Source organism: Sarcophilus harrisii, chromosome 4 (genome assembly GCF_902635505.1).
Source record: "Sarcophilus harrisii chromosome 4, mSarHar1.11, whole genome shotgun sequence".
NCBI lineage: Eukaryota > Metazoa > Chordata > Mammalia > Dasyuromorphia > Dasyuridae > Sarcophilus > Sarcophilus harrisii.
The window spans coordinates 387,999,489-388,026,631 of record NC_045429.1 but is presented as its reverse complement, the minus strand read 5'-3'; the positions used below and the strand labels follow the sequence as shown (position 1 = coordinate 388,026,631).

General features: G+C 34.0%; 1 protein-coding gene across 1 annotated transcript in view; it reads left to right on the top strand.

The window, feature by feature from the left end:
- Positions 1–363: 363 nt before the first annotated feature.
- DNAH14 (dynein axonemal heavy chain 14) overlaps positions 364–27,143 on the top strand; it is a 361,979-nt gene continuing 335,199 nt past the window's right edge. The window contains exons 1-3 of the mRNA XM_031968698.1: positions 364–517; positions 12,139–12,298; positions 22,877–22,974. Coding sequence (XP_031824558.1) covers positions 12,158–12,298; positions 22,877–22,974 — 239 coding nt within the window. The 5' untranslated portion in view covers positions 364–517; positions 12,139–12,157. The remainder of the gene's footprint in view (positions 518–12,138; positions 12,299–22,876; positions 22,975–27,143) is intronic.

Sequence of the window (27,143 nt, the reverse complement as noted above, 5' to 3'; positions counted from 1 at the left end):
AATCAATTTGGGCATGAAGAACATGGATTTGAAGTCAACTCCCTAATGTGAAACTTTGTTTCTCTACTGGGTGTCAAAATTGGTCACTTCCCTTCCCGTTTCCGCCTTTGAGCAAGTAACCTCCCTAATGTGAAACTTTGTTTCTCTATTGGGTGTCAAAATTGGTCGTTTCCCTTCCCGTGTCTTGCCTTTAAGGGTGTGTACGACTGATTTTTGGTACCCTAAAAGCCTGGAATGCCCAGGGGCGCCCTGCCATGTGCGCCCGCACGCCCAGTTGTGGCTACTTCTCACAGGCTGTGATGTCACTTCATCACGCCCCTCCTCCACACATTCTAAGCGTTGGTCGCTTGGGAAGGGTCTTTGTTGTGGATTGTAGTCTCCAGAGACGGCTTTCAACTCTGGCTGTTGGCAGAGCTTGGGGACCAAGGTTAAACGAAGATCGGCCTCGCTAATTTCTCATTGCTTTAACGTTGGTTGTTCAGAAGTCAAAGTATTTGAATTGTGATTCTTGAAACAGGTGAATTATCTGGTGAGGGGCTGGGAATAGGGCTCCTTGGGGAGGGAAAGGGGAGATCCACTACGGCTTTCTAGAGCAGGAAATGTAATTGGCAATACAGTCATGTCGAAGGCAAATCATCAGTTCTAGACCTTAACCTCTATTTGCGAAGTGCTCGCTAAAGTAATCCATTACTTTAATCCATTTATTGACTGTTTCTCAACCGGCGTAGCTTTGTGATGCTGGGTAAGTGATTTGATTTCTCTGAGACTGCAATTCGCAGGGTTGTGGTCCATCTGCAATGGAAGAAAGAATTTTCCTTTAAGACAAATTTTCTATGACAGTGAAATCACAAGTTCTCCCCCACTCCCTTTGAAAAATAAAGAGGATAAGGTATAGTGTTAGATACAAAAAAAAAAAAGGAAAATATATATAGTCCCTGTTCTTAAGAAACTTGATTTTAGTAGGGAGAAACATTATTTAAAAAGGAATGGATAATAATAATAGTCTCTAACATGCATACATTTATACATTATCTTAAATTTGTATATTGTGTATTATACATATACATATGTATATATACACATACATATACATATATGTATGTGTATATTATACATATACATTATACAAAACTTTAAGGTTTGCAGAATACATAAATATCTCATTTTATCTTCACAACAACTTTGAGAGGTAAGTGCCATTATTTTCTGTAATGTTCTTCTCTAAAATATAATGTTCTTTGAGAACAGGTTTCTTGGGGAGGGCTTCTGGAGATAGCCTTCCTTTGTGTTCAGTATAATAATTACCCCAAATGCAGCCAGGAGTTAAAGTCCAGATCCTTTATTTTTTTCTTTCCAAGTATTATCTCCTTCCTTGGGCCCGGTTAGCTTTCCTAGAGGCCTAAATTAGTTCTTTGCCACTAGTTCTTTGTCTCTGTCAGCTTCAGCCTCTCGTCTTCCCAAAGCCTCCAGCCAGCACAAAGGGGGAAGTTGGAATGAATCTGACTCTGCCTCCAAGAGTGGGCTTCTGGGTCTGGCCCCGAGAGTGTCTTATATGCTATACACTGAATATACTCCAATCGTTACATCACTAGAAAACCATTATTTGTTGTAGGATTAAATCAATGCTAAATTAGATTTAACCATTGTCTCCTCAATTCCACTTGGTACCTTGTTTCAAGTTCTGGCCCATAACACTCCTTATAGGATCAGATCAATCATACTGAGCCATGCTAAATTAGATAATTATTGTCTCTATCAATTCCACTATCTTAGTACCTTGTAAGAATCACAACAATTTTCCATTTTACAGATGAGGAAATTGAGTTAGATACTCACTGACTTGACCAGGCCCAGGGTTGCCTAGCTACCAAGTCTGAGTCAATATTTGAGTCTTCCAACTCAATCTCTCTATGTCCCTATCTCTATATCTATCTGTCATTTGTCCATCAGTCCATTCAATCTGTCTACCTAATTTAATCCACCTCTATTTATTTACCTACCTATCTTTCTATCCATTTATCCATATATCTACCTACCTATCTAATCTAATTCAGTGTCTCTACCTGTAGAGGGCTAAACTCTGGAGAAGAATACTTGAAATAAGTATACATAAATCCAGCAGCATGGGAAGTATTACACAAGCAAATAGTAATATAACACAGGCTAGTAGTGATGTAATAAATAACATGAATCAGCATGAGAAATATACATGTCCATAAGTCCTAGAAATAGTCAAAAACCAATCTATTATCCATTACTTCATGTGTCAGGGAATCCAGTAATTCCTGCAAGCTTTGAAGTCCTGTATCAGTCTTATCATGTCTCAGGGAATCCAGTGATTCCTGAGGGTTTTTAAGTCCTGCATCAGTCATATTATCTAACTATTTCTATTTTTCTCCCTCCTTAACTGTCTCTGGAATGTCTGTCTAGATGTATTTCTAGGCATAGATATAGATGGATATTAACAGACTTTACTGGTCATATTTTTTTAATGTTTATTAAAATGTCTGCCTATAGTTAATTGATTTTAAAATGTTATATTCAGACTCATATATATACATATGTAAACTCCATACATGACACATAAGATATATACATGATGCGTTCATATATGAATGGGTGAGAAGTTGAGAGATTGTAAACTAATTTAAACAAAGAAAGTCAGTAAAGGCTTCTCTTGGGATAATTACATATAAACTTAGCTTTGAAGTAAGTTAAGGACTTAAAAGAAGTAAGGACGGAAGGGGATATATTCTGAATTTGGGCAGTGCAGGAGTATGGGAGGTGGCTTGAGGAGTTTGGGGAACAGCTAGTTTGTGCTGGAATTAGAGTATCCCTAAAGGAGAGATAACAGATGCCCAGTTCGGTGCCTATCATGGAACTTGTGGAATGTTATAAAAATAAGACTTGTAGCATGTTACGCTATGTGGTATCAGACACATAGCCTACAGTGAGTGCAGCCTGAACCAAATTAAAATGTAATGAGAAGTATTTAGCAAAATAAATAAAAATACAATAAAACATTGCTAATAGTATTTTATAATATTTATAATAGTAGTATAAGGCATCATGAGCCCATAGAGATTCTTATGTACACATATTAATGGCCCCCATTTCTACTTGAATTTGACATCATTGATCCATAAAGTTTTGAGAGGGCACAGACAAGGATCACTGAAAGGTAGAAAAGTTATATATTGGTTGATGTTTGTCATATTGGATGAGTTGTATACATATATGAGATTTCAGATCCATTGAAATATTTATCGTTTACAAAGTAAAAGCCATAAATTGAGATTATTACTCTGGACTCTGCAATTCTTTTCAAGGTAGCTTGAGATTTCATTGGCTTTTTTTTTCTTTAAGTTTCTGCATCTCACTGTTGAGTCTTATTGATTTTGTGATCCTGTAAAATCTCTAGGTATTTTAAGTGAAGATTTCTCCTATTCTAATTCTACATGTAAGCTATTGATTTTTTGAAACTTATTGCAGTACTTTATATTTATCCCTATTAGATTTTATCTTGTTTTAGATTTAATTAGTTATTAGACAAAAATTTGTTCCTTGTGAGCTAATTTTGCGCCCTGATTCCTTCACTCATCCTGTTAACTGACTCTCCTGGGTTTGTATGGTCTCTATATCCTCATCCACACTATTGAAAAAAATACTGAGAAGGAAAGAGCTGAAAGATATACCATCAGAGGCTTAGGTTTATGTTGAATCATTAATCAATACTTCTTGGAAATGATTGTTTAACAATCTAACCAAATTTAACACTCATACAGCTCAGTTTTCTATCTTGTCCATATGAGTAGATTAAAACATTTTAATCAAATGCCTTATTAAAATCATAGTACCCCATGAATATATTTTTCCTTGATCTAGTAACCCTTTAGTAGCTTTTCCCAAGGGAAATGTTATTTTGCTATGACTTTTTCCTTGCTCAATGTTCTACTTTTATAGGTACTCACAGGACAACCATTTACTATTTCACTTTGGATTTTTTTTCCCCCCAGGAATGACCGTAAGTTTATTTGACAAAAACTTTTTTTCACCTTTTAAAAATTCAGAGTTAATTGTCTTTTCTTGGTCTTCTGGAACCTTTGCAACTAACTTTTCTCTCAAAAAATAAGCAGAGCTAGGGTTACAGAAAAAAGTGAAATGATCCCTGCAGATGATGGGCTTACATTTGAATGGCTGGGAATACATGTTCTTATTTACCTATGGGAAGCAGAGGAAAAAAAAATGCATTCTAGGCACAACAGATAGTCTATGCAAAAGTAGAGATGATTGACTATGTGCCATGTAAAAGAAACAGTTTGTGGGAAAGGGAGTAACATATATTAAAGATTATACAAGAAATTGATTGTGAAAGGAATTAAATGCCAAATAGAGGAGTTTGTATTTTATCCTGGACAATATAAGCAACTTAGCAATGTAGTATAAAGAATTCAGGCCTAGGGGTCAGGAACAGCTGAGTATAAATCCTGTCTCAGATACTTAAAAGCAGCGTGAACTTGGATAAGTGCCTTAGCTTTGTTTTCCTCACCTTTAAATGGGGAAAATAATAGCACCTACCTACTAGAGTTGTTAAGAAGATAATGATATAATTTATGTAAAACACTTTACAAACATTAACTAGTTCTATGGAATCTTGCTTTTTTAGTAAAGCATCACTGTAGTTTTTTGAGCAGTTGTAGTGACATGGTCTGATTTAGACTTTAGGAAAATCTCTTTATCAGCTATAGAAAGAATGGGGAGATTGATGGAAATAGGTTTGAGGCAAGGAGACCAGATAGGAGGCTTTTGCAGTAATCCACGTGAGAAATGATGAGTACTTAAACTGGATTGGTGACTTTACAAGTGGAGTGAGTAACATAACAAAAAAAAAAAAAGATTGAGAACATCTGTTCTGGGCAGTTCCAGAGCGTATTTCACCTTTCATCAGGCCTTGCCTTCCTGAATATCTTGATTATCAGTTCTGTCCCTGTGAGTATATCTCCCCAATCCCCATTTATCTCGAAACAGCAATCAAACCAATATGATCATTGCTACCTGAGACATCGTGGCAATTGACTGTCTGATGTCTCCATTCAATCTTCCTGCCACGACTACCATTATTCCTCTTTATGTGAGGTTTCATTTTATTGGAATATAAGCTCCTTGAAGGCAGGTGTAACTTTATTTTTATATCTCTCTCTATATATCTATATTTTTATATCTCTACCTTTATAGTAGGCTGGCACCTAGTACTTAACAAATGATTTTTTGATCATTTGTTCATTTATTCATCCTATTCAATAGGATAGAAAAACATAATTGTCATAGTAAGGCTCCCAATCCTTGATCTTTTTCATTAAAGAATATCTTTGGATAATAATACCAGGCAAAGTTGAAGTTGAGTGGTTATGTCTTTCCAATATATCATTTCTCTCAAGCAATGCTCTATTCATTTCTTATTCTTATGCGACTTAAAAATCCCTTTTTATTGCCTATATTATGTCTCAGCCTAATTACTAAGTACAAAGTCCTCTTGTCAGTTCTTATTCCCCCTTCATGTTTTTCAGCAGTTGATTTACCTCTAAAAGTTTCTTCACCTTTTGATTTCCATTATATTTAACTATGCTCACTTTTTTCATACCTTATTGATACTCCTTAATTAGAAACTTCCTGGGTCTAGGAGAGGCCAGGACTTTGCAGCTGAGCTACCCATAGTTGTTTTTATCATTTTTCAGTTATTGCTTTTATTGTTCAAAACTAAAATATTCCAAGCAGTTGAGCAAAGTTCTGACCCTTCATAGCTTTTTTCTTCTCCTATGTCCTGCCTGAGGCCATTCCCAAGTTCTGCCCTCACAGCTCTGCTCTTATTTTTTTATATTTTCTTTATATTTTCTCCTTTCAGTAATCACTTTTACATTGATGATGCTCAAATATATACAAGGATACCTTAGAGATAGTAAGGATTCTATTCTAGACCACCACAATAAAGCAGATATCTTAGTACCATAAATCATACAAATTTGGAACTATATCCAAAAGGCTATCAAACTGTGCAGATCCTTTAATCCAGAGTGTCTCTCCTGGGCCTGCATCCCAGAGAGATCATTAAAACCAAAGAAAAGGACCCAGATGTCAAATATGTTTGTGGCAGCCCTTTTTTGTAGTGGCAAGAAACTGGAAGCTGAATGGATGCCCATAAGTTGGAAAATGACTGAATAAGTTATGATTTTTGAATGTTATGGAATATTATTGTTCTGTAAGAAACAATCAACAGGATGGTTTCAGAGAGGCCTGGAGAGACTTACATGAACTGATGTTCAGTGAAGTAGTAGTAGAATTAAGAGAACATTATACACAGCAACAACAAGATTATGGAGTTTTGATGGACATGGCTCTTTTCAATAATGAGATAATTCAGGTCAGTTTCAATTGACTTGTAATGGAGAGAGCCATCTGCATTCAGAAAAAGGAGAATGGGGACTGAATGTGGATCACAACATAATATTTTCAACTTGGTGTTGTTGTTTGCTTGTTTTTTTCCTTTCTCATTTTTTTTCTTTTTTGATTTGATTTTTTCCTTGTGCAGCAAGATAAATGTGAAAATATGTTTAGAAGAATTGCACATTTAATTTATATTGGATTACTTGCTGTTTAAGAGAGCAGGGGAAGGGGAAGGGTGGGAGAAAAATATGGAACACAAAGTTTTGCCGGGGTAAATGTTGAAAACTATTTTTGCATATACTTTGAAAATAAAGAAAAAACTATTATTTAAATTTTTCTAAAATATGTCATATGAATTTGTTTCCCTATGCATATAACAATTATGTTTATGCTACATTATATTAAGTGTATAAAAGTATTATGTCTAAAAATATATAAATATATATGTACATTAATTAAAAATACTTTATTGCTAAAATATGTTAATTTCCTGAGCCTTCAATGAGTTCTAATCCTTTTGCTGGTGGAGGTTCTTGCCTCCATGTTGATCACTTGCAGTGGTAGTTACTGAAGGTTGTGCTAGCTGTGGCAATTTCTTAAAATGAGACAATAATGAAGTTTGCTGTATCAACTGGCTCTTTTACTTGAAAACATAGAGGAAATGGTAAGGTTATTAAGTGGCCTAATTTCAATATAGTTGTGTCTTTGGGAATAGGAGGACCAGAAGATGGGGAGAAAGACAAGAAGGAGCCAGTCAGGGGAGTAATAAGAATACACACAACATTAAGTTTGCCATTTTATATTAAGGATGCAATTTGTGGTGTCTCAAAACAATGACAACAGTACTATCAAAGATCATTGACAGATCACCATAATGAATATAATGATGGAATTATTGTAGAACTATCAAAATGTCTACAGAGACAAGATGTGAGCACTTGCTGTTGGGGAAAAAAAATGATGCCATTAGTGTAGGATTAGTGTAGGATTGCTGCAAAACTTCAATTTGTTTTTTTAAAAAAAAGAAAAGAAAAAATAATAGCTCTAGGGTGTAGTAAAAGGAAGCTCAATAAAATGAAGCATATCTGTATCTCCCAAGGTGCCCTTTTTCAACTGCTAGTTAGATATTTCCACTGATGATACCGGAATGCCCTGCAGCATTTTGAACCCTCTGACAACTGAATGTTTGCTGTTAAAAACCTCACTTTTCTGTATCTTTTAGGAGAGTACCCTTCTTTTTGACTTGCCTATTCTTGTTTTGTACCAATATTCTTCCAGTTATCTTGGTTCAAATCCTCACTTTCCCATTTGATTTATTCTTTGCTGCTACCTCAAAAATCCAACTAGTCATCTTCCTTTTCAATGTTTTCCACTCTTCATTTCTATTTTTACTTTTATCACTCAAGCCAAGCTTTTTTTAAAATTTCATTTCTAGAGCATTTGAGTCTATCTACTAACTGAGGTCCTTTTCACCAGTCTCTCATATGGCAAGCCATCCTATGTATTATTTCTAGATCATTATTAATAGCCTAATAAATTTGATTCATTCAAATTCTCCAAAACCTACAAAAGTTCTTTGTTGCCTATGGAATAAAATCTAAACTTCTTATTTTGACATCTTGAGACTCTTCATACTCTATTCCTCAATTATGTGCCATCCAAACTAGATTGTTCAATTTTCACCACATAGATGATTTGAATTTTCTCATCTTTTTTCTTTTGACATGTTCTCCTCTCCATTTCTGCTTGTAGAAACTTTAACTTAGAACATAGACTCATGGTATCTCCATGGCAAGATACCTTAGAATTTTGCCTCATTCTTTTCATTGAAATGCAGAAAAAGGATTTGTTTGGAGTCACACTGCTGAGAGTGAGTGAGTGAATCAAAGCCTTTGGAATTCCAGGCCAGCGCTCTTTTTCTTTTACCTTGGCAATAAACTATTACACTTGGAAAGGCTTTGAGTCAAGCAATCTCAAGTTTCCTCCCTGCTCCTATATTTCTTTGTTTACATTATCATCATTTTTTCTGACTATGCTTTATAAATCATCTATTTTAATACGTTATTGTTAAATAATTATTCAATTGTGTCCAACTCTTTGTGGCTCCATTTGGTGTTTTCTTAGCAAAGAGACTGCAGTAGCTTGCCATTTCCTTCTCTAGCTCATTTTACAAGTGAGGAAATGGAAGCAAACAGGATTAAGTAACTTGCCCAGGGTCATACAGCTAGTTAATGGAATCTTCCTGACATCAAGCCTGACACCCTTCTCTATTGTACCACTTAACTGCCTCTATTTTTATATGCTTCCCCTCATAATTTTAATACTAATAATTCACATTAATATGGGTTTAAATTTTACAGCCCAGTAATCTGTGCCCATTTTTTTGATTAATCTATTATATAACTGAAGCTCAGAGCAATTTTAAAATTTTTTTGTTCATTTTGAACTTAAATCCAAAATGAAGAAAGAAAAAACAAAACATTTTCTTGTACATAGCAGAACATGAGAGAAGTCAATATAAAAATAAGTTTCTATTTCTCAAAAATCTATATATCTTACATATTGTATCCAAAACAACATAGCTTTTCATTCTTCCTTCAAGGTGTTTCCTTTTGGTTCTCCGGTGTGTACTTTTCCCCCCTTCCTTCAACCCCCCTTTGCCAAAAGGCTACAATTGAATGGGAAAATATAAACACATACATACATACACACACATAAACATATACATATATATATACATACACAATATGTGCATATATATATATATCTGTCTATACTATGCATATTTCTATTTGCCATTTCTTTTTAGGAGGTGGATAACATCTTCCTTCATAAGTCCAAGTCTTTCCATGTTTTTCTAAATCAGTCAGCTCATCATTTCTTATATCAGTATCCCTCAGAATCATATGTTATCTAAGAGATTGTCTATGAAAATCCTGTCCCAATTTTCTGCTTTCCTTCTAATTGAGTCTCACAGGATTTAAAAGATTATTTCAGTAGAGCACTGGATCTGGATATGTGACTCTGGGCATATTAAACTCTGCCTCAGATTTCTCAAATATGAGGTGGAGATAATAACTGCTTCCCATGGATAGTGGAAGGATAAAATGAGATAATATTTGTAAAATTCTCTATAAATCTTAATGTGCTTATATGCTACTGACTTTTGTTGTTGTTGTTAATTATTATTATGCTACTTTAAAAAAATTTCCATAAACATTTTTGAAGGCAGTGCCTAGAGTCATATTTACCTTTGAATCTCTTACAATAATAACTGTACAGTAAGTACAATGCTTTGTATTTAACAGTAGCTCAGTGTTTGTTGAATTCTGAGATTTAATCTTCCTGGATAATATTTTTATAGCTCTGTAACTCCTTTTTTTCTTTGTTTTTGGTTATGTGAAACACTCTCTCTCTCTCTCTCTCTCTCTCTCTCTCTCTGTCTCTGTCTCTCTCTGTCTCTCTCTGTCTCTCTCCCCTAAGTGACTTACACAGGGTCACACATCCAGGGAATGTCAAAAGTATCTGAGGCCACATTTGAACTCAGGTCCTGCTGACTTCAGGGCTGGTCCTCTATCCACTACACCAAGTAGCTGCCCCTAATCTCTCTCTTAGAGTGTCCTATTTAAATCTGACCTTAACTGTGTACTCTCTCTATTCAACATCCACTTAGGTTTCTTTACCTGTTCTCTCCCTTTCACTGGTTTTATTTACAGTTTTACAGATAGAATTTTATTTTAAGGACTTTTCTTTCACCTTTGACAGGCCTCTGGGCATTGAATCACACTAATCCTTTCTCATATTTTTTGAATTTTTATGACATATTGATAAGCCCAAATTAATCTTTTTTTGGCCCAAATGAATCTTTAATATGCACTAGGTTATCTGATGCTGCATTATTCAATCACTGAATTTGAAAGACGGGAGGGAGCTCTATAAGGCCTTCTAGTCTAATCAATATACAGAAGGAATTCCCATTTTAAGATAGCTAATGTGTTACCTCCTACAGGAAGATACCCAAATTGAGGGAACCACTTCCATTTCTAGATAGTTCTAATAATTAGGAAGACTTTTATGCACATTAAGCCCAAATTTGCTTCTCCAAAGATTCTACCCATTATATTTATTGCTTATTTTATGCAGTTACAGTCTTTATTACATGCTAATTCTCTAATTGTTTTATGTATAAGTTCTAATATCTCCAAAATAAAATAAGTCTTATAGAGCAAAATCCTAAGCAAGGACAACACAGAATTGAAAACTTCTGAGTTTTAGACTGAAACCCTATTGTTTCCATTTCACATGCTATCCTCGAAGGAAATTTGTGTATTGAGTAGAGTACTAAACCTGGCCTCAAGAAAACCTGAGTTCCAATCCTGCTTCATACACTCAATTAAGAAAGGTATATGAACATTAAAAAGCTGTTTTATGAGTAATATTTTAACAAGTTATAATATGACTCTTTTTTGAAAAGAGCTTTAAAATATCAGTGATCAGCTATATTAATTTTTATAAACTTTAAAGTCCTCTATAAATATAAGTTTATAACGTATATTCTAGGAAGCTTTTTGTATATATCCTCTGTCCAAGCATCTTTGAGACAAACTCAAACAAAGTAATTTGACTGGGAAGCCTCTCTGCTTTCTTCTAGCCTTCCAAGTCTGGGTTCCTGGGATTCTAACTAGAAATTTAGGTGCTGTGAAAATTAATTTTTTTTTCTCCCACTGATACTACCTTTCTGAAAGCAAGTAAAGAAAGTAAAGTAAATTTTGGAGTGAACTACAAATGTATTGTTGGTGGAGAGTGAAATGTTTTGGAGATCAATTTGAACTATGCCCAAAGGGCATACCCTTTGATCTAGCAATGTCTTTACTGGATCTGTATCCCAAAGAGATCATAAAGAAGGAAAAGAATCCAAATGTGCAAAAATGTTGGTAGCAGTTCTTTCTGTGGTGGCAAAAGATTGGAAAATGAGCATGTGCTGATCAGTTGGGGAGTAGTATTGTTCCATGAGAAATGATGAACAAGCTGATTTTAGAAATCTGGAAAGATTTACACAAACTGGTGCTGAGTGAAACAAACAGAACCAGGAAAACATTGTACAAAGCAACAGCAAGATTATGCCATGAACAACTATAATAGACTTGGTTCTTCTCAGTGGTTCAGTAATCCAAGGCAATCCCAATAGACTTTGGATAGAAAATGCCATCTGCATCCAGAGAGAGAACTATGGAGACTGAATGTGGGTTAAAACATGCTATGTTCACTTTTTTTTTCTTCTGTTTTTTTTTCTCATGATTTTTTCCCCTTTTGTTGCAACTTTTCTCTCCCAACATGACTCGTAAGGAAATATGTGGGGAAAAGGAATGTACATGTATATCCTCTCCCCAAATGTTGGTTTTTTTTATGTGTAACTGGGGAAAATAAAAATTTAAAAAATTGCAACTAGAAAAAATAAACATTAAAAAAAGAAAAGGGGCAGCTAGGTGGTGCAGTGGATAGAGTACCAGTCCTGAAGTCAGGAGGACCTGAGTTCAAATCTAGTCTCAGACACAAAGCTTCCTAGCTCTGTGACTCAGGACAAGTCACTTAACCCCAAATGCCTCAGCAAAAACAAAAACAACAACAACAACAACAAAATACTATGAATGTATTCATACATAAGAGATTCTATTCATCCACTGTTTTCATTCTTAGGAGTAAAGATACTTAAGTCATGGATATGAACGAAAATGTGCTTAGAAGAAGGGTTTCTTCTCAACTTCACCCTAGACAAGAGGATTTAGATGTCTTGCATTACATAATCCAAAACAGGAATTCATTTATGCAAAAAGATGACGAAAGTGATCACGTTCAGGTACCAGTAAGACATTTTTCTTTTTAAAATTTATTGTAATTATTGTAATTGTAGTTCGAGAATTTTATAACATCTTTTTGTTTACACAATTTAACATTCTTAAAAGAGAAATTATAGACTGAAATCTAAAGACATATATTTCAATGCAGAGTCCATTATAATTTAACTGAAATATTTAAAAATTAGAAATCCTAAGTGTTAGTATGATTTTCCTGATTTGTTTCAATATAAGTTTTAAAAAATTGATTGTTTCAATATAAATTAAAAAAGCAATGGGAAGATAAGGGAAGGAATTTTCTCAAGGACCAGTCTGTTGGATTAACTTACTCTATTTTTCTGAATGCTAGTACTTTATTAGAACAGTGTAGAAATGCTTACAGTAAACACATTTATGTTAATGGTTATATGTTAACATTGTCTATATGTTATGGGCTTAGATATGTATGCGTATTTAACAAGATAGTAATGCTCTCAATAGTGTGGTCCTAACTTTAAAGTAGTTTATTGGCTTAGAAATTTTATGAAACTTTTTCATTGAAACAAATACTACTGAGAAGAATGAAAAATTTTTAAAAATTTGCTTTCAAAGAAACACACGAACTAGAATGAAAGGAACCCAAGAATCAGATCCAGTTTGGACCTGATTAAAAATCCCATTTTCATTCCTTCCCATTTTAAGTATTTAAACAGGATCTGCTTAACTCCTTAACAACCCTCTCTATAATAAGGCAACCCATTTTTCTTTTGGACACCTCTGTTCAGAAATTTTGCCTTATTTCAAGCCTAAATCTACTTTTTTTAGGTTTTCCCATTTTGTTTCTGGTTCTACCCTTGGAACTCGGAGTCAACTTCCCTTTATATGTGACAACTCTTAAAGTCTTTTCTCTCCAGGCTAAACATTGCCTGATATATATTTTAATTGTTTTTTTCTTGGTTATATATGCATATTAATTCTTAATACATATTTCTTTATCAGTTATGTTGGGAAAGAAAAATCAGAACAAAAAGGAAAAACTATGTGATGAAAAAAACAGAAGAAAAAGGGGGAAAAAGGGAAACATAGAATATGTTGCTTCTAAGAATCATGTCTTTCTTTTTTTATTGTAACTTTTTATTTACAAGATATATATGTATGGGTAATTTTTCAGCATTGATATTTGCAAAACTTTTTGTTCCAATTTTTCTCTTCCTTCCCCCCACCCCCTCCCCAAGATGGCAGGTTGACCAAAACATGAAAAATATGTCAAAGTATAAGTTAAATACAAAATATGTATACATATCCATACAGTTATTTTGCTGTACCAAAAGAATTAGACTTTGAAATAGTGTATAATTAATCTGTGAAGAAAATCAAAAATGCAGGTGGACAAAAATAGAGAGATTGGGAATTCTATGTAGTAGTTCATAGTCATTTCCCAGAGTTTTTTTGCTGGGTGTAGTTGGTTCAATTCATTACTGTATTGGAACTGATTTGGTTCATCTCATTGTTGAAGAGGGCCACATCCATTAGAATTGATCATCACATAGTATTGTTGTTGAAGTATGTAATAATCTCCTGGTCCTGCTCAGTTCACTCAGCATCAGTTCATACAAGTCTCTCCAGGCCTTTCTGAAATCATCCTGCTGGTCATTTCTTACAGAACAATAATATTCCATATTATTCATATATCACAATTTATTCAGCCATTCTCCAATTGATAGGCATCCACTCAGTTTTCAATTTCTGGCCACTACAAAGAGGGCTGCCACAAACATTCTTGCACATACAATCCTTTTCCCTTCTTTAAAATCTCTCTGGGGTATAAGCCCAGTAGTAACACTGCTATGCACAGTTTGATAACTTTTTGAGCATAGTTCCAAATCGTTCTCCAGAATGGCTGGATGTATTCACAATTCCACCAACAATGTAGCAGTTTCCCAGTTTTCCCATATTCCCAAATCAATAATGATCTCTAGTTCTTATTTGGTCATAAATTCCTTCCTCTTCCACAGGTCTGAGAGATAAAGTATCCCATGCTCTTCTAATTTTTTTATAATCTCATTCTTTATGCCTAGGTCATGAACCCATATTGACCTTATCTTGGTGTACGGTGTTAAGTATGAATCAATGCCTAGTTTCTGTCATACTAATTTCCAATTTTCCCAGAAATTTTTGTCAAACAGTGAATTCTTATTCCAAAAGCTGGGGTCTTTGGGTTTGTCAAACACTAGATTATTAAAGTTATTAATTGTTTTGTCCTTTGAACCTAACCTATTCCACTGATCAACTAGTCTATTTCTTAGCCAATATCTGCTCCTTTATAATAATATATAATATATATAAAATATAATAATTTTAGATCTGGTACAGCTAGGCCACCTTCATTTGATTTTTTTTCCATTAATTCCCTTGAAATTCTTGACCTTTTGTTTTTCCATATGAACTTTGTTGTTATTTTTCTAGGTCATTAAAATAGTTTTTTTTGATAGTCTGATTGGTATAGCACTAAATAAATAGATTAGTTTAGGTAGTATTGTCATCTTTATTATATTTGCTCACCCTATCCAAGAGCATTTAATATTTTTCCAATTGGTTAAATCTGACTTTATTTCTCTTTGTAACTCTAGCTGTTGATTTTGTTAGCGAAAGATAAGAATGCCAATGACTTATGTGGATTTGTTTTGTATCCTGCAACTTTGCTAAAGGTGTGGACTATTTCTAATCGCTTTTTAGTAAAATCTCTGGGGTTCTCTAAGTATACCATCATATTATCAGCAAAGAGTGATAATTTAGTTTCCTCATTACCTACTCTAATTCCTTCAATCTCTTTCTCAACTCTTATTGCCAAAGCTAGCATTTTTAATACAATATTGAATAGTAATGGTGATAGTGGGCAACCTTGTTTCACTCCTGATCTTATTGGGAATGAGAACCATGTCTTGCATAGTTCATCATCACGCAATCTTAACCGTTACTGTGTACATTGTGTTCCTGGTTTTGCTCAGCATTGTTCATGCAAATCTTTCCAGGACTTTCTAAAGTGAGTTTGTTCATCAGTTATGTAGAACAAAAATATTCCATTATTTTCAAATACCATAACTTATTTAGTCATTCCTCAATTGATGAACATCTACTCACTTTCCAATTCTTTGCCACCACAAAAATATCTGCTACCAACATTTTTAGCATAGGTGGATCCTTTTCCTTCTTTTATGATTTCTTTCGGATACAGGCTCAATAGAGACACTGTTGGATCCAAGGATTTGCATAGTTTAGTTACTCTTTGGGCATCATTCCAAATTGTTGATTGGATCATTTCACAACTCCACCATTAGTGCATTGGTGCACCAGGTTTCCCACAGCCCCTCCAACATTTAAATTATCTTTTTCTGTCATTTTAGCCAACTTGAGAGAGATGGTAACTCAAGAGTTGTTTTAATTTGTATTTCTCTAAAAAATAGTGATTTATAGCATTTTAATATGACTGTAGATGGCTTTAATTTCATCAACTGAATATTGTCTGTTCATATCCTTTGACCATTTATCAATTGAGTAATGACTATATTATAAATTTGACTCAGTTATTTATATGTTAGAAATGAGGTCTTTATCAGAAACATTAGCTGTAAAAATTTTCTCCTAGCTTGGTACTTCCCTTTTAATCTTCTTTATGTTGTTCTTTTTTGTATAAAAACTTTTTTATTTAATGTAATTAAAGTCCATTTTGCATTTCATAATGTTCTCTAGTTGTTCTTTGGTCATAAATTTCTCCCTTCTCCAAATATCTGATAGATAAATCATTCCTTGCTCTCCTAATTTGCTTATGGTATCACCTTTTACACCTAAATCATGCATCCATTTTGACTTTATTTTGGTATGAGGTGTGAGATAAAGATCTTTGTCAAGTTTTTGACATATTATTTTCCTGTTTTCCCAACAACTTTTGTGTAATAGTGAGTTCTTATCCCAGATGGTGTTTCAGTGTTTATCAAACACTAGATTATTATAGTCAGTGATTATTGTGTCATGCAGATTTAATCTATTTCACTGATCCACCACTCTGTTTCTTGGCAAATACCAAATGGTTTTGATGACTGCTGCTTTAGAATAGAGTTTTAGATCTGGTATTGCTAGGCCACCCATTCTTTGTATTTTTAAAATTAATTCCCTTGATATTCCTTTCCTTTTGTTCTTCCAAGTTAATTTTGTGATTATTTTTTCTAGGTCTATAAAATAATTTTTGGTAGTTTGATTAGTATGACACTGAACAAATATATCTCTTTAGACAGAATTGTCATTTTTATTATATTAGCTCTGATTACCCATGAGCAATTGATATTTTTCCAGTTGTTTAGATTTAACTTTATTTGTGTGAAAAGTATTTTGTTATTGTGTTCATATAGTTCCTGGGTTTGTCTTGGCAGGTAGACACCCAATATTTTATTTTGTCTACAGTTATTTTAAATGGAATTTATCTTTCTATCTCTTGCTGATAAGTTTTGTCAATAATATGTAATATATACATATATATATATATATATATTACATATTATCTTTCTATCTCTTGCTGATAAGTTTTGTCAATAATATGTAATATATACATATATATATATATATATATATATATACAGAGAGAGAGAGAGAGAGAGAGAGAGAGAAATGCTTATAATTTGGGTGAGTTTATTTAATATCCTGCAACTTTGCTAAAGCTGTGAATTGTTTCCAGTAGGTTTTTGGATGATTTTCTAGGATTCTCTTAATATATCATCATAGTATCTGCAAAAAGTAATAGTTTTATCTCCTCATTTCCTATTCTAATTCTTTTAATTTCCTTTTTTTTTATTATTGCTAAAGCTGACATTTTAGTACAATATCAAATGACAATGTTTCATTATTATCATTCTCTTGGATGAGATTATTAATTGTTTTTTATGATATGTTGTTTGTCCCACTCATTCTGTAGAATCAGATTATTTAATTTTCAATTGGCTTTTATTCCATCTTTTCCTGGCTCTTTATTGATTATATTTTTTATTGCATCATGGTCTGAAAAGGAAGAATTTACTATTTCTGCCTCTCTGCATTTGATTGTGAGGTTTTTATATCCTAATACATGGTCAATTTTTGTGTATGTTCCATGTACTGCCAAGAAAAAGTATATCTCTGTTCCTATTCAATTTTTTCCAGAGAGCTAGCATAGCTAATTTTTCTAGGGTTCTATTAATCTCCCTGTTTTCTTTCTTGTTTATTTTGTGATTAGGTGTATCTAATTCTGAGAGGAAAAGGTTGAGGTCCCCCACTAAAATAGTTCTGCTGTCTATTTCTTCCTGTAACTTCTTCTCTAAGAATTTGAATGCTTCACCACTTGGTGCGAATGCATATAATATCGATATTATTTCATTAACTCTGGTACCCTTTAGCAAAATGTAATTTCCTTCCTTATCTCTTTTAATTAGATCTATTTTTACTTTTCGTTATCTGAGATCACGATTACTGCCCTACTGGTCTGTTCTGCTACTGAGCCAGGATAGAAGCTCTCTTTTGCTGATCTGCTATGATAAAGACCCTCTCACAGGCTTTCCCAGACACCATCTGAGCTGGGCTGAACACACTTTCATTCCAATGAGACTGACCTTTCTTGAAGTCCTTCCAATCTATCTTGAGCCAAATAATGGTTTCATTCCCTCAGACTCTGTTCAAAGGTTTGGTTTCATGTGATTTTCAAGGGAAACTGGGAAAGCTTGATCAGTTCCTTGGCTTCACTCCACTATCTTGGCTCTGCCTCTGGAATTCCATTGCCTGTTCCTTCCACTGATCTATCTGATCTGATTTCAAGACTTTACATACTCTTGGCTGTTATCTTCAGCATGGCTCACCAGACAATCAAAAACCTTTCCTAATATGTGGCACATAGAACTAAACATAGTATTACAGTTATCTAACTGGGTACAGCAGGAATAGCACTTCCCTAATACTGAACTCTGGGACTTTTGTAATATAGCCTAGGAGAGCATTTCCTCTTTTAATTGCTATATCATAGTATTGACTCATGTTGAGCTCACCGTGCTCTGAAACTACTAAAACTTTTTCATACTGGCCAACTAGGAGTCTGTTTCTTTAATCTACATTTGAGAATTTGACTTTCTGTACCCAGTAATACCACTCAACATCATTCCTTTTGCTTTAATTCTTTTCTGTCTGGTTCATCCTTCTACACTGGCCAGGGTTTCTCAGTCAATTAGCAAAGGATTCCGATTTTTTTTTCTTTTTATGATGTCTTCCTGTTGCTTCTCAGCAAGTCATTTAGCTAAATCTGAGCCTGCTTCCCCTGTAATTCAATGCTTTAGGCTATTTTATCTACATAAGTCATTACTTTAGTTGTTCTCCTGCAGAGGGCCATTGAAAAGTATGTATGTGTGTGTGTGTATGTGTGTATACTATTCATAAATATATAAAAATATATATTTGTGTGTATATATATATATATATAGAGAGAGAGAGAGAGAGAGAGAGTGTATACAGAACTACTGCAAAGTGCCATTACTGATGATAAAAAGAGAAGATTTCAAAGTATATAAATATATAAATACACACACATATGGATAATATAGTACAGTATAGTTTGGTTCTACTGCAAAGTGCCGTTATTGATGGTCAAGGGAGAGAAGAGTGAAATCTCCTAGAAATGAGAAATGATTCCCTTGTAAGGTCTGGGTTTTTCCTTAGTTGGCTCTATTTTAGACTGCTAGAGATGGCTTCCAAGAGAGGATGTCTGCAGGACTGGCATTCCTGTTATCAGGAATGTGTATGATTCTTCAGGCAACCAGTGGATAACTGCCTTACATATCCAGGGTCACTAGGAAAACTTCTGCATGCCTCCTAAAGGAATAAAAAAACTTATATCTCTTTTATAAGGTGTAAATATACCCTGTGCATTTTGAGGAATGTTATTTCATGATACATTCAAGGTATCATGTCCTTTATAAGATTTAAGATTATCTATTTGAAATCTTATAAGATGTAAATATGGTTGTTCCAATTCTTAAAGCGGGCAATGAGACCTTAAATCGCTTTGTCCCTTTTACTTTTTCCTTACATTCTGAAGTATAATCAAAAGAGCTGGTTAGATGCAATTATCTGTGGTCCCTTGATCAATTCAGTCTACATTTCCTTTCTCTAAAAGTACTTGCATACAAGTACTTTTAATGAAGTACTCTAGATTCCCTTATTCCATTTATTTACAATGAGATGGTCTTTCTTCTATCCAAGAATAACCTTTCTATATATCATTCTCCTCATTATCTTTAATCTTTTCCTATCTACTAGTTTTTACCTCTGGCCTTAAAACATTCTCAAGTCTTTTTTCATCTTTATTAAACAAAAATGAATAAATTTGCCTTAGATCTCACAATCCCATCAAATTAGATTCCTATTTTTTCCTCCCTTTTTCAGTCAAACTTATTTTTTTTAAAAAAGCTTTCTACTCCGTCTCCTCTTTCTTACTCTTTAACTTTTTGTAATCTGGTTCCTGATGTCAACCCTCAACTAAAATAACACTCTAAAGATGCCAATGATCTCTTGATTGCCAAGTCTTTGCTTATTCTTCATCATTTTTAATGCTTTGCTACAGTTGACACTGTTGATCACCTTCTCACCTTGGACATTCTTCCTTCTTGGTTTCTGTGATATTCTATCTTCTGGGTATTCCACCCATCTATCTATTCTTTTTGTGGATCCTAAATATAGGTATGATTATTTCTCAGCACTCTGTCCTAGGCACCTTCCTCTTCAACCTTCTTCCTGTCAGCTCAGTGACTTTCATGTCTGCTTTGGCCAGAAACCTTGAGGGTCTTTCCCTCCAAGATTCATTCATTTATTCATTCATTCATCTAGACTTTTTTGGACAAGGTGAAAGAGGAGGTTGTTTGCCTCAACTATTACTTAGCCTTAACCACTGAATGGGTACCACTTCAGTCAAACTGAGACCTGTTGAAAACTTTAACTTATAAAATTCATTTCTCCCATTTCATCCAGGGCCATTTTTATCCATTTTAATCTATATCTGGCCACTGGATCTAGATGGCTCTGAAGGGGAGAGTGAGACAGGTAACTTTGCATAGCACTCTCTCACTTCAATCCCCTTCAATATGGAAGGGATAACTATCCCTAGTAGTCATTTTCTGAAGATAGCTTAATCTCAGAATGTCCAAAATAGAACTATCTTTTCCCCACAAACCTACCTCTCTATTTTTCTTCCCTATTTCTGTGGAAGGCATCACAATTCATTCAACAATATGGGTATCACCCTTGAATTCTCATTCTCCTTCAGTTCTCATATTTAGTCATCTGCCAATTCATGACATTTCTACATCCACAACATCTCTTTTCTCTTATTAGTTCTGGACTTTATCACTTCTCACCCACAGTATTGCAATGGTTCTTCAATAGTTTTATCTATCTCAAGTGTCTCCCCACTCCTATTTTATCTTCTGCTGAAGTGATTCCCTCCATACACCACTCCCCCCAGTCAGTAAACTCCTATGGCTTCCTATGGCCCATCAAATGAATTAGAGCTTTTGTTCAGCTTTCAAAAACCCTTTACAACCTCATCACAATCTAAATTTCCTGTCTCATCATTCTCATTTGACCATCTACTGTTCAGCCAAACTGGAATTCTCTTCATTTCTCACACAGAGCACTCTATCCTATTTCTCTTCATACTTTTACACTGGCCATTTCTGTATCTCTCACCTTTAAAAAAAAAACCACAACTTGAGCAGTATCGTCTATGTAAGCATTTTATGATCACTCCAAATGCTAAGTCTTTCTCCTTCTGACTCCCATGTATTTGATTTATCTTAATTTTGTATTTGTACTGCATGTACTTATAAGTACATGTATTTAAGTTCAAAATGAATGTTTTTTTTTAATTGTCTGAGGCTAGTTCCAATGATCTTGTGGTGAAGAGACCCATCTACACCCAGAGAGAGCACTTTGGGAACTTAGTGTGGATCACAACATAGCATTCTCACTCTTTTTGTTGTTGTTCTCTTGCATTTTGTTTTCTTTCCCATTTTTTTCCTGTTTGATCTGATTTTTCTTGTGGAGCAGGATAATTGTATAAATGTTTACATATATTGAATTTAACATATATTTTAACCTGTATAACATATATTGAATTAATTACTTGCCATTTAGGAGAAGGAGAGGAAATTTTGGAGCACAAGGTTTTGTAAGGATCAATGTTGAAAAATTATCCATATGTTTTGAAAATAAAAAGCTTTAATAAAAATTTTTAAAAAATAAAAATTCTCTGAGCTTTAGTTATATAGATTTATCTATAATATGGACACAGATCACTGGGCTATAAAATTTAAGTCCATAGTAATCTGAATTATTAGTATAAAAATTTGAGGGGAAGCATATAAAAATAGAATCAGCTAAGTGGTATAATATATGTGTGTGTGTGCGTATGTATATAGTACACACACTTGTATACAAGTGATATTACTTAAAGGTTCTTGAAAGAATTAATTGTTGTCATCTTTATGTTTGTATCCCTGGTGCCTATCACAGTGCCTGGCACAGAGTAGATACTTATTAAATCAATTGATTGATTGATTAATCTGAGAAGGCAGATGGTAGCAGTAATTCACTATTGGGTTTTGGACAAGGTTGAGAAGAAAAAGAATCCAGGGGACAAGAGGTATAGAGCATGGTGTAACCGTGAACTTCTCAAAATAGAATCAATTGGTCTTCTCCTTTGAGAATTTCAAGATTTAGGGAATTAGGACCACAAAGCTGCCTAGATTATAAGACATGTCCTTATGACAGAAATTTAAAGTTATACGAAATGGATAGAGCCCCTGTCCCAGAGTCAGGAAAACCTGAGTTCAAATGTGGCTTCAGATACTTAATAGCTCTATGACCCCGTACAAGTCACTTAGCATGTATGCCTCAGGTTCTTCCAATGTAAAGTAGTATAATAATAGCACCTACTTTTCAAAGTTGTTGTGAGGATCAAATGAAATATTTGTAAAAGCTACATAGATGGCTCATAGTAGGTGTTATTATATAAATACTTATTTCTTCCCTTTCCTCCTTTGAACAAAATTGGTCATTTTAATTATGGTGTTTATAGAGATTATATTGAGGAAAGAGTAAGAGAAAAAAGAGTCAGAAAAAATTTATTGGCAGAACAAGATAGGCTAATCCATGCAATTTGAAGCCCTAGGTGTGTTTCAGATATTTTGTTCCTTTTTGTTCCTTTTGAGAATAATAGTCAAAGGAGTTCCAGTATCTGTAACCCTAAACTGCCCTGTGTGTTTTGGTTTTCATGTTATCAATTGTCTAGTAATAGGCATACTTACATGTAAAGGGAAAGGATATGAGGGGGAAAAGGTGCCCAAGATCAGGAAAGGCTGCAAAAATGCTGTAAGTTGAATCAAAACCAACATGCAAATTTCTAGAAAATAAGTTATGTAAATTGAGTCCTATTTTACATACTAATGGTTAGAGATCAGCTTAGAAATGGTAAAAATATGTCATACCTGCATTTTAAAAATGAGAAGCAAACTTATATAAATGTCTTTCTGCAGCCAAATCCTCCACGGAATTCTTTTAGAAACGTTTCAGATATGTATGAAAGACTGAATAGGAAAAAATATGAGAAGATGGAAACCAGGCCAAGACTAAGGTAAATTAAGATGGAATTGAAAAATAAATTTGTGTTTTCTTTCCTGCTTCCTATGGAATTTTATTTTTTGAATAAATTCTAAAGCAAAATATCACTAAATTAGAAAAAAATGAGGTTAAGGTGACTTTTACTTGGTGAAAATTTTGTATTAGAGAATATTTTTAATGAAATAGTGTTATTACTTTTGAACACTAATCTGTTAATAAACTATCATGTGCCTCCTATGTGCTAGGCTTTGGGGGTAAAGAATCAGCCCCTGCCTTCTAGTTGCTTACAATCTAATGGGGAAAGGCAACACACAAAAAGAAGATAAAAAGCAACAGAAAGGTTCCTGGCATGGGAGCATCACAAAGAAGGCTAAATGGATCCAGCTGAGTAGAAAGTGAAAAGATCCTCAAAAACTAAATTATAAATATTTGCAATAAGCAAAGCAATTGTCCTTTAAATAAAGTACATCCTTCTCAGCCTATAATTTAATGCCCTCCACAGTCTGATTCCCAGCTACATTCTTTGCAGTTATTTTCAAATACTACGCTTTGTCACTTCTATATTCTAGCCAAATGGGATTTTACTAGTTGGTGGTTTTCTGCACTTGATACTCCCATCTCCATGCACAGACAGCATTTTCTGTACCATTCCAATCTCTTACAATCTTTTCAAGTTCTTTGAAAGACAAGGACTTTTGTCTTTGTATCCTTTGTGTATCCTTGAACATAATTAGAAATGTTTGTGCCTTGAAATAAATTGAGGAATATAAAAATATTCTGATAGGAATGAAATTATAATGTATCATAAATTTAATGCCACCCAGATGATACAATGGATATAGTATTGCTCTTATATTCAAGAAGACCTAGATTCAAACACAAACTTATTTAGAAACTTATGAGCTATGTGACTCTGAACAAGTGACAGTTTCTGAATGTCTCAGTTTCCTCAACTGCAAAATGGTAATAATAACAGAAATAATATCCTTGAGTTGCTGTAAGGATCAAGTGAGATCGTATTTGTAAAGCATAACATAACAATGCCTGTCACATAATAGACACTTAATGCTTATTTGATGTTACCACTATTTACCACCCCTTCTTAGTTTTTTCTTTCTAGGTTTTCATGTCACTGCTCTCTATAGCTTACCAGCTCTTTTTTTTTCATATTTATGTTCCTTTTTTCTACCTCCTCCTGCATGATTGCATGCTAAATCTCTAGAGTCTTTTTCTTTCTCTATGTATTTTCTCTCCATCTCTGTCTCTCTGCCTCTATCTCTTTCTCTCTCTCTCCTCTCATTCTCTTCCTCCCTTCCTCCTTTTTCTCTGTCTGTATGTCTATGTCTGTCTCTGTCTCTCTGTCTCCTTCTCTTATACATAATCAGATAATGTGGGTTCAGCTATATCTCAAGGTAGATGACTCCCAAATTTATACATCTAGTTCCAATATTCTACCTGAACCCTATCTTTGTTTCAGTAACTGCCTTCTGGAAATTTTTAACTGATATAAGCTGTGAGTATCTCAAACTCAACATATCCAGAGTCTCTTGCCCACCTTCCTCCACACACCTCTCTTCTAAAATTATTTCTGTTGAGAGGCACTACTGCCTTTTCAGTCATTCAAGTTCAAAACCTCATCCTTGATTAAGACAGCCCCATACCTCTCTAAAATAAACTCCAGTTTTCCCACTCACCCTGGGATCAAATATGAAACCGATTTGGCTGTTCAAAACCCTTCATAACCTCTTTCCTATCCAACCCCATTCCTGCCATTACCCACCTCTTGTGTACATCTTCTTATACTTTACCCTTACCTCCACATACTCTGTGATCCAATGATAGTTGTCTTAATAGTCCATCTCCCCAACTCAGAATATTTTTATTGACTGTTTTCCAAGCACTTTTTACTTTCTGCTTCCTGGCTTCCCTGGCTTTCTTCAAGCTTCAACAAAAGCTTGTACCTTCTACAAGTACGCTTTCCCGTGCTTAATGCGTATGCCTTCCCTCTGTTGATTATTTATATAGTCAGTATCTATCTTCCATGTACTGTTTCCATGTATTCCTCCTATTAGATTGTAAGCTAATTGAGATTAAGCATTTCCTTTACCTTTCTTTGTGTCTCCAGCACTTAGCACAATGGCTGGCAGATAGTAGGTTCTTAATAAGTGTTTATTGATTTTATTGACTCACCTCTCACTCATCTCTCAAATCTAGCCAGTTGCTAAAATTTTGTCAATTCTCTCTTAAATATATTTTTCACATATGTCTATTTGCTTCACTCATACAACCTATACCACCTTTCCCCCTCTAATCAGACTCTGTTTCCATCCCTATCCTTTCTAGTACTTTATCTATACAGTTGCCAAGTTGATATTCTTAAAATAAACATCTGATTATGCCATTTTCTTGTTCAAGAAGCTCCAGGAGCTCCCTCTTGTGTCTAGCATAAAATATAAGTTTAGCTGTTCAGCTTTCAAAACCTATTGCAACTTCCCCAACTTCAGTTTACTTTTCCAGGTTTACTTCACACGAGCTTGATACGTGAACTCTAAATTCTAGGATAACGCATTTGCATATTTTTCCCCAAACAAATAATTCTACCTGGCAACAAGTAGCCTATGCCCACATATTATTTTGTGTGTAACTTTGAAAAAACGGACTAATTTATTTTTGCCTTTGTATCCTCAACTCCTAGTATAGTGCCTGATACATAGTAGGTACTTAATAAATGTATGTTGAACCATCTTGAATTGAATCTTTCCTTCCACTGACCTCAATATAAATGCTTGCTGCCATGTTTTTTTTTTTTGGATTTATTCAAATGAGGATAGCTAGGATATCTTCTTAATATAGATTGCCATAGCATAAAGTAAAAAATGCACAGCAGAGAACAAAAGAATAAGCTTCAAGGAAGCAAAAAAAAAGATGGACAATCATGAATATAATCTCTTCTATTATTATATATGCTTTCTTGAAACAGAAATTTATTGTTACCTATTTTGAATTCTCCCTGATGTTCTGCTGGCCACATGACAATGTGGTATTTTTTTGTCCTTTTTTATATTTTCTATTTTGTTTGTTCTTATTTTGTATTTAGTTTTAAATAAATATTTTTAAAAGAATAATCTAGCAACTGGGAAATATATATGTGTGTGAATGTGTATGTATATATATATGTTTGTATATATATGTGTGTGTAAGTATATATATATATATATATATGTTTGCATATATATATTACCATGCTCCCTTACCACTAATTCATATACTTTTTACTGTTCTGAATAAGATAAAGTCACCCAAACCTATATTCTAGTTCTGATTTTCATCCTTTCAAGTCTCAGTGAAGTGTTGTAGAATAATATTAAATTTTTGAAAAAGGATGACTTTGTCATCTTAGAGAATCACCCATTTTTGGTCCCAGTTTCTTTATCTGTAAAATAAAGGATTTGGACTATATCAGCAGTTCTCCAAGTGTAGCCTGGGGAGTACTGAGGATTCTGAAGACTCTTTCGGGGGATAGTACACAGAGTCAAAACTGTTTTCATAATAATACCAACAGATTTTAATAAATAATACACTAAATATCTCTCATTATAACCCACAGAAACAAAATATCTACTAATTTTTAAGAATATAAAGGGGTTCTGATATTCAAAAATTTAAGAACGTGTGGATTAAATGATCTTTGAGGACTTTGTGACCCTTCACTATAACTCCTTGACTTGGTACTCCTAGTTCATTTTGAGTGCTAGTTAAATTTTGCTTATATTTGCATTTGAGATTAGCTGTTTGAGGATGGATTTAATTGCTGGCTACTTTCTTAGATTTTCTAGGTAGTTAAGTGGTATAGGACTGGGACTCAGAAAAATCCAATTGCAAATTCTTTCTCAGATATTTACTAGCTTTGTGACTTGGCAAGATGCTTAACTTCTCCCAGCCTCAGTTTTCTTATTTGTAAAATGTGAACTATAAAAGCTATTACCTCTCAGAATTGTTGTGAGGTCCGAATGTAAAGCACTTTGAAAACTTTAGAGTACTACATAAATACTAGCTATAATGTTATTTTTATTTTATTGAATGTGAATTTCTGGTTATCTCTGTTGCTATTATGTTATAATTGTTCTCAATGGTATCTAGCTTTATGGATATATGTTGGTAGTTTTCTCTTTTTTCCATCCT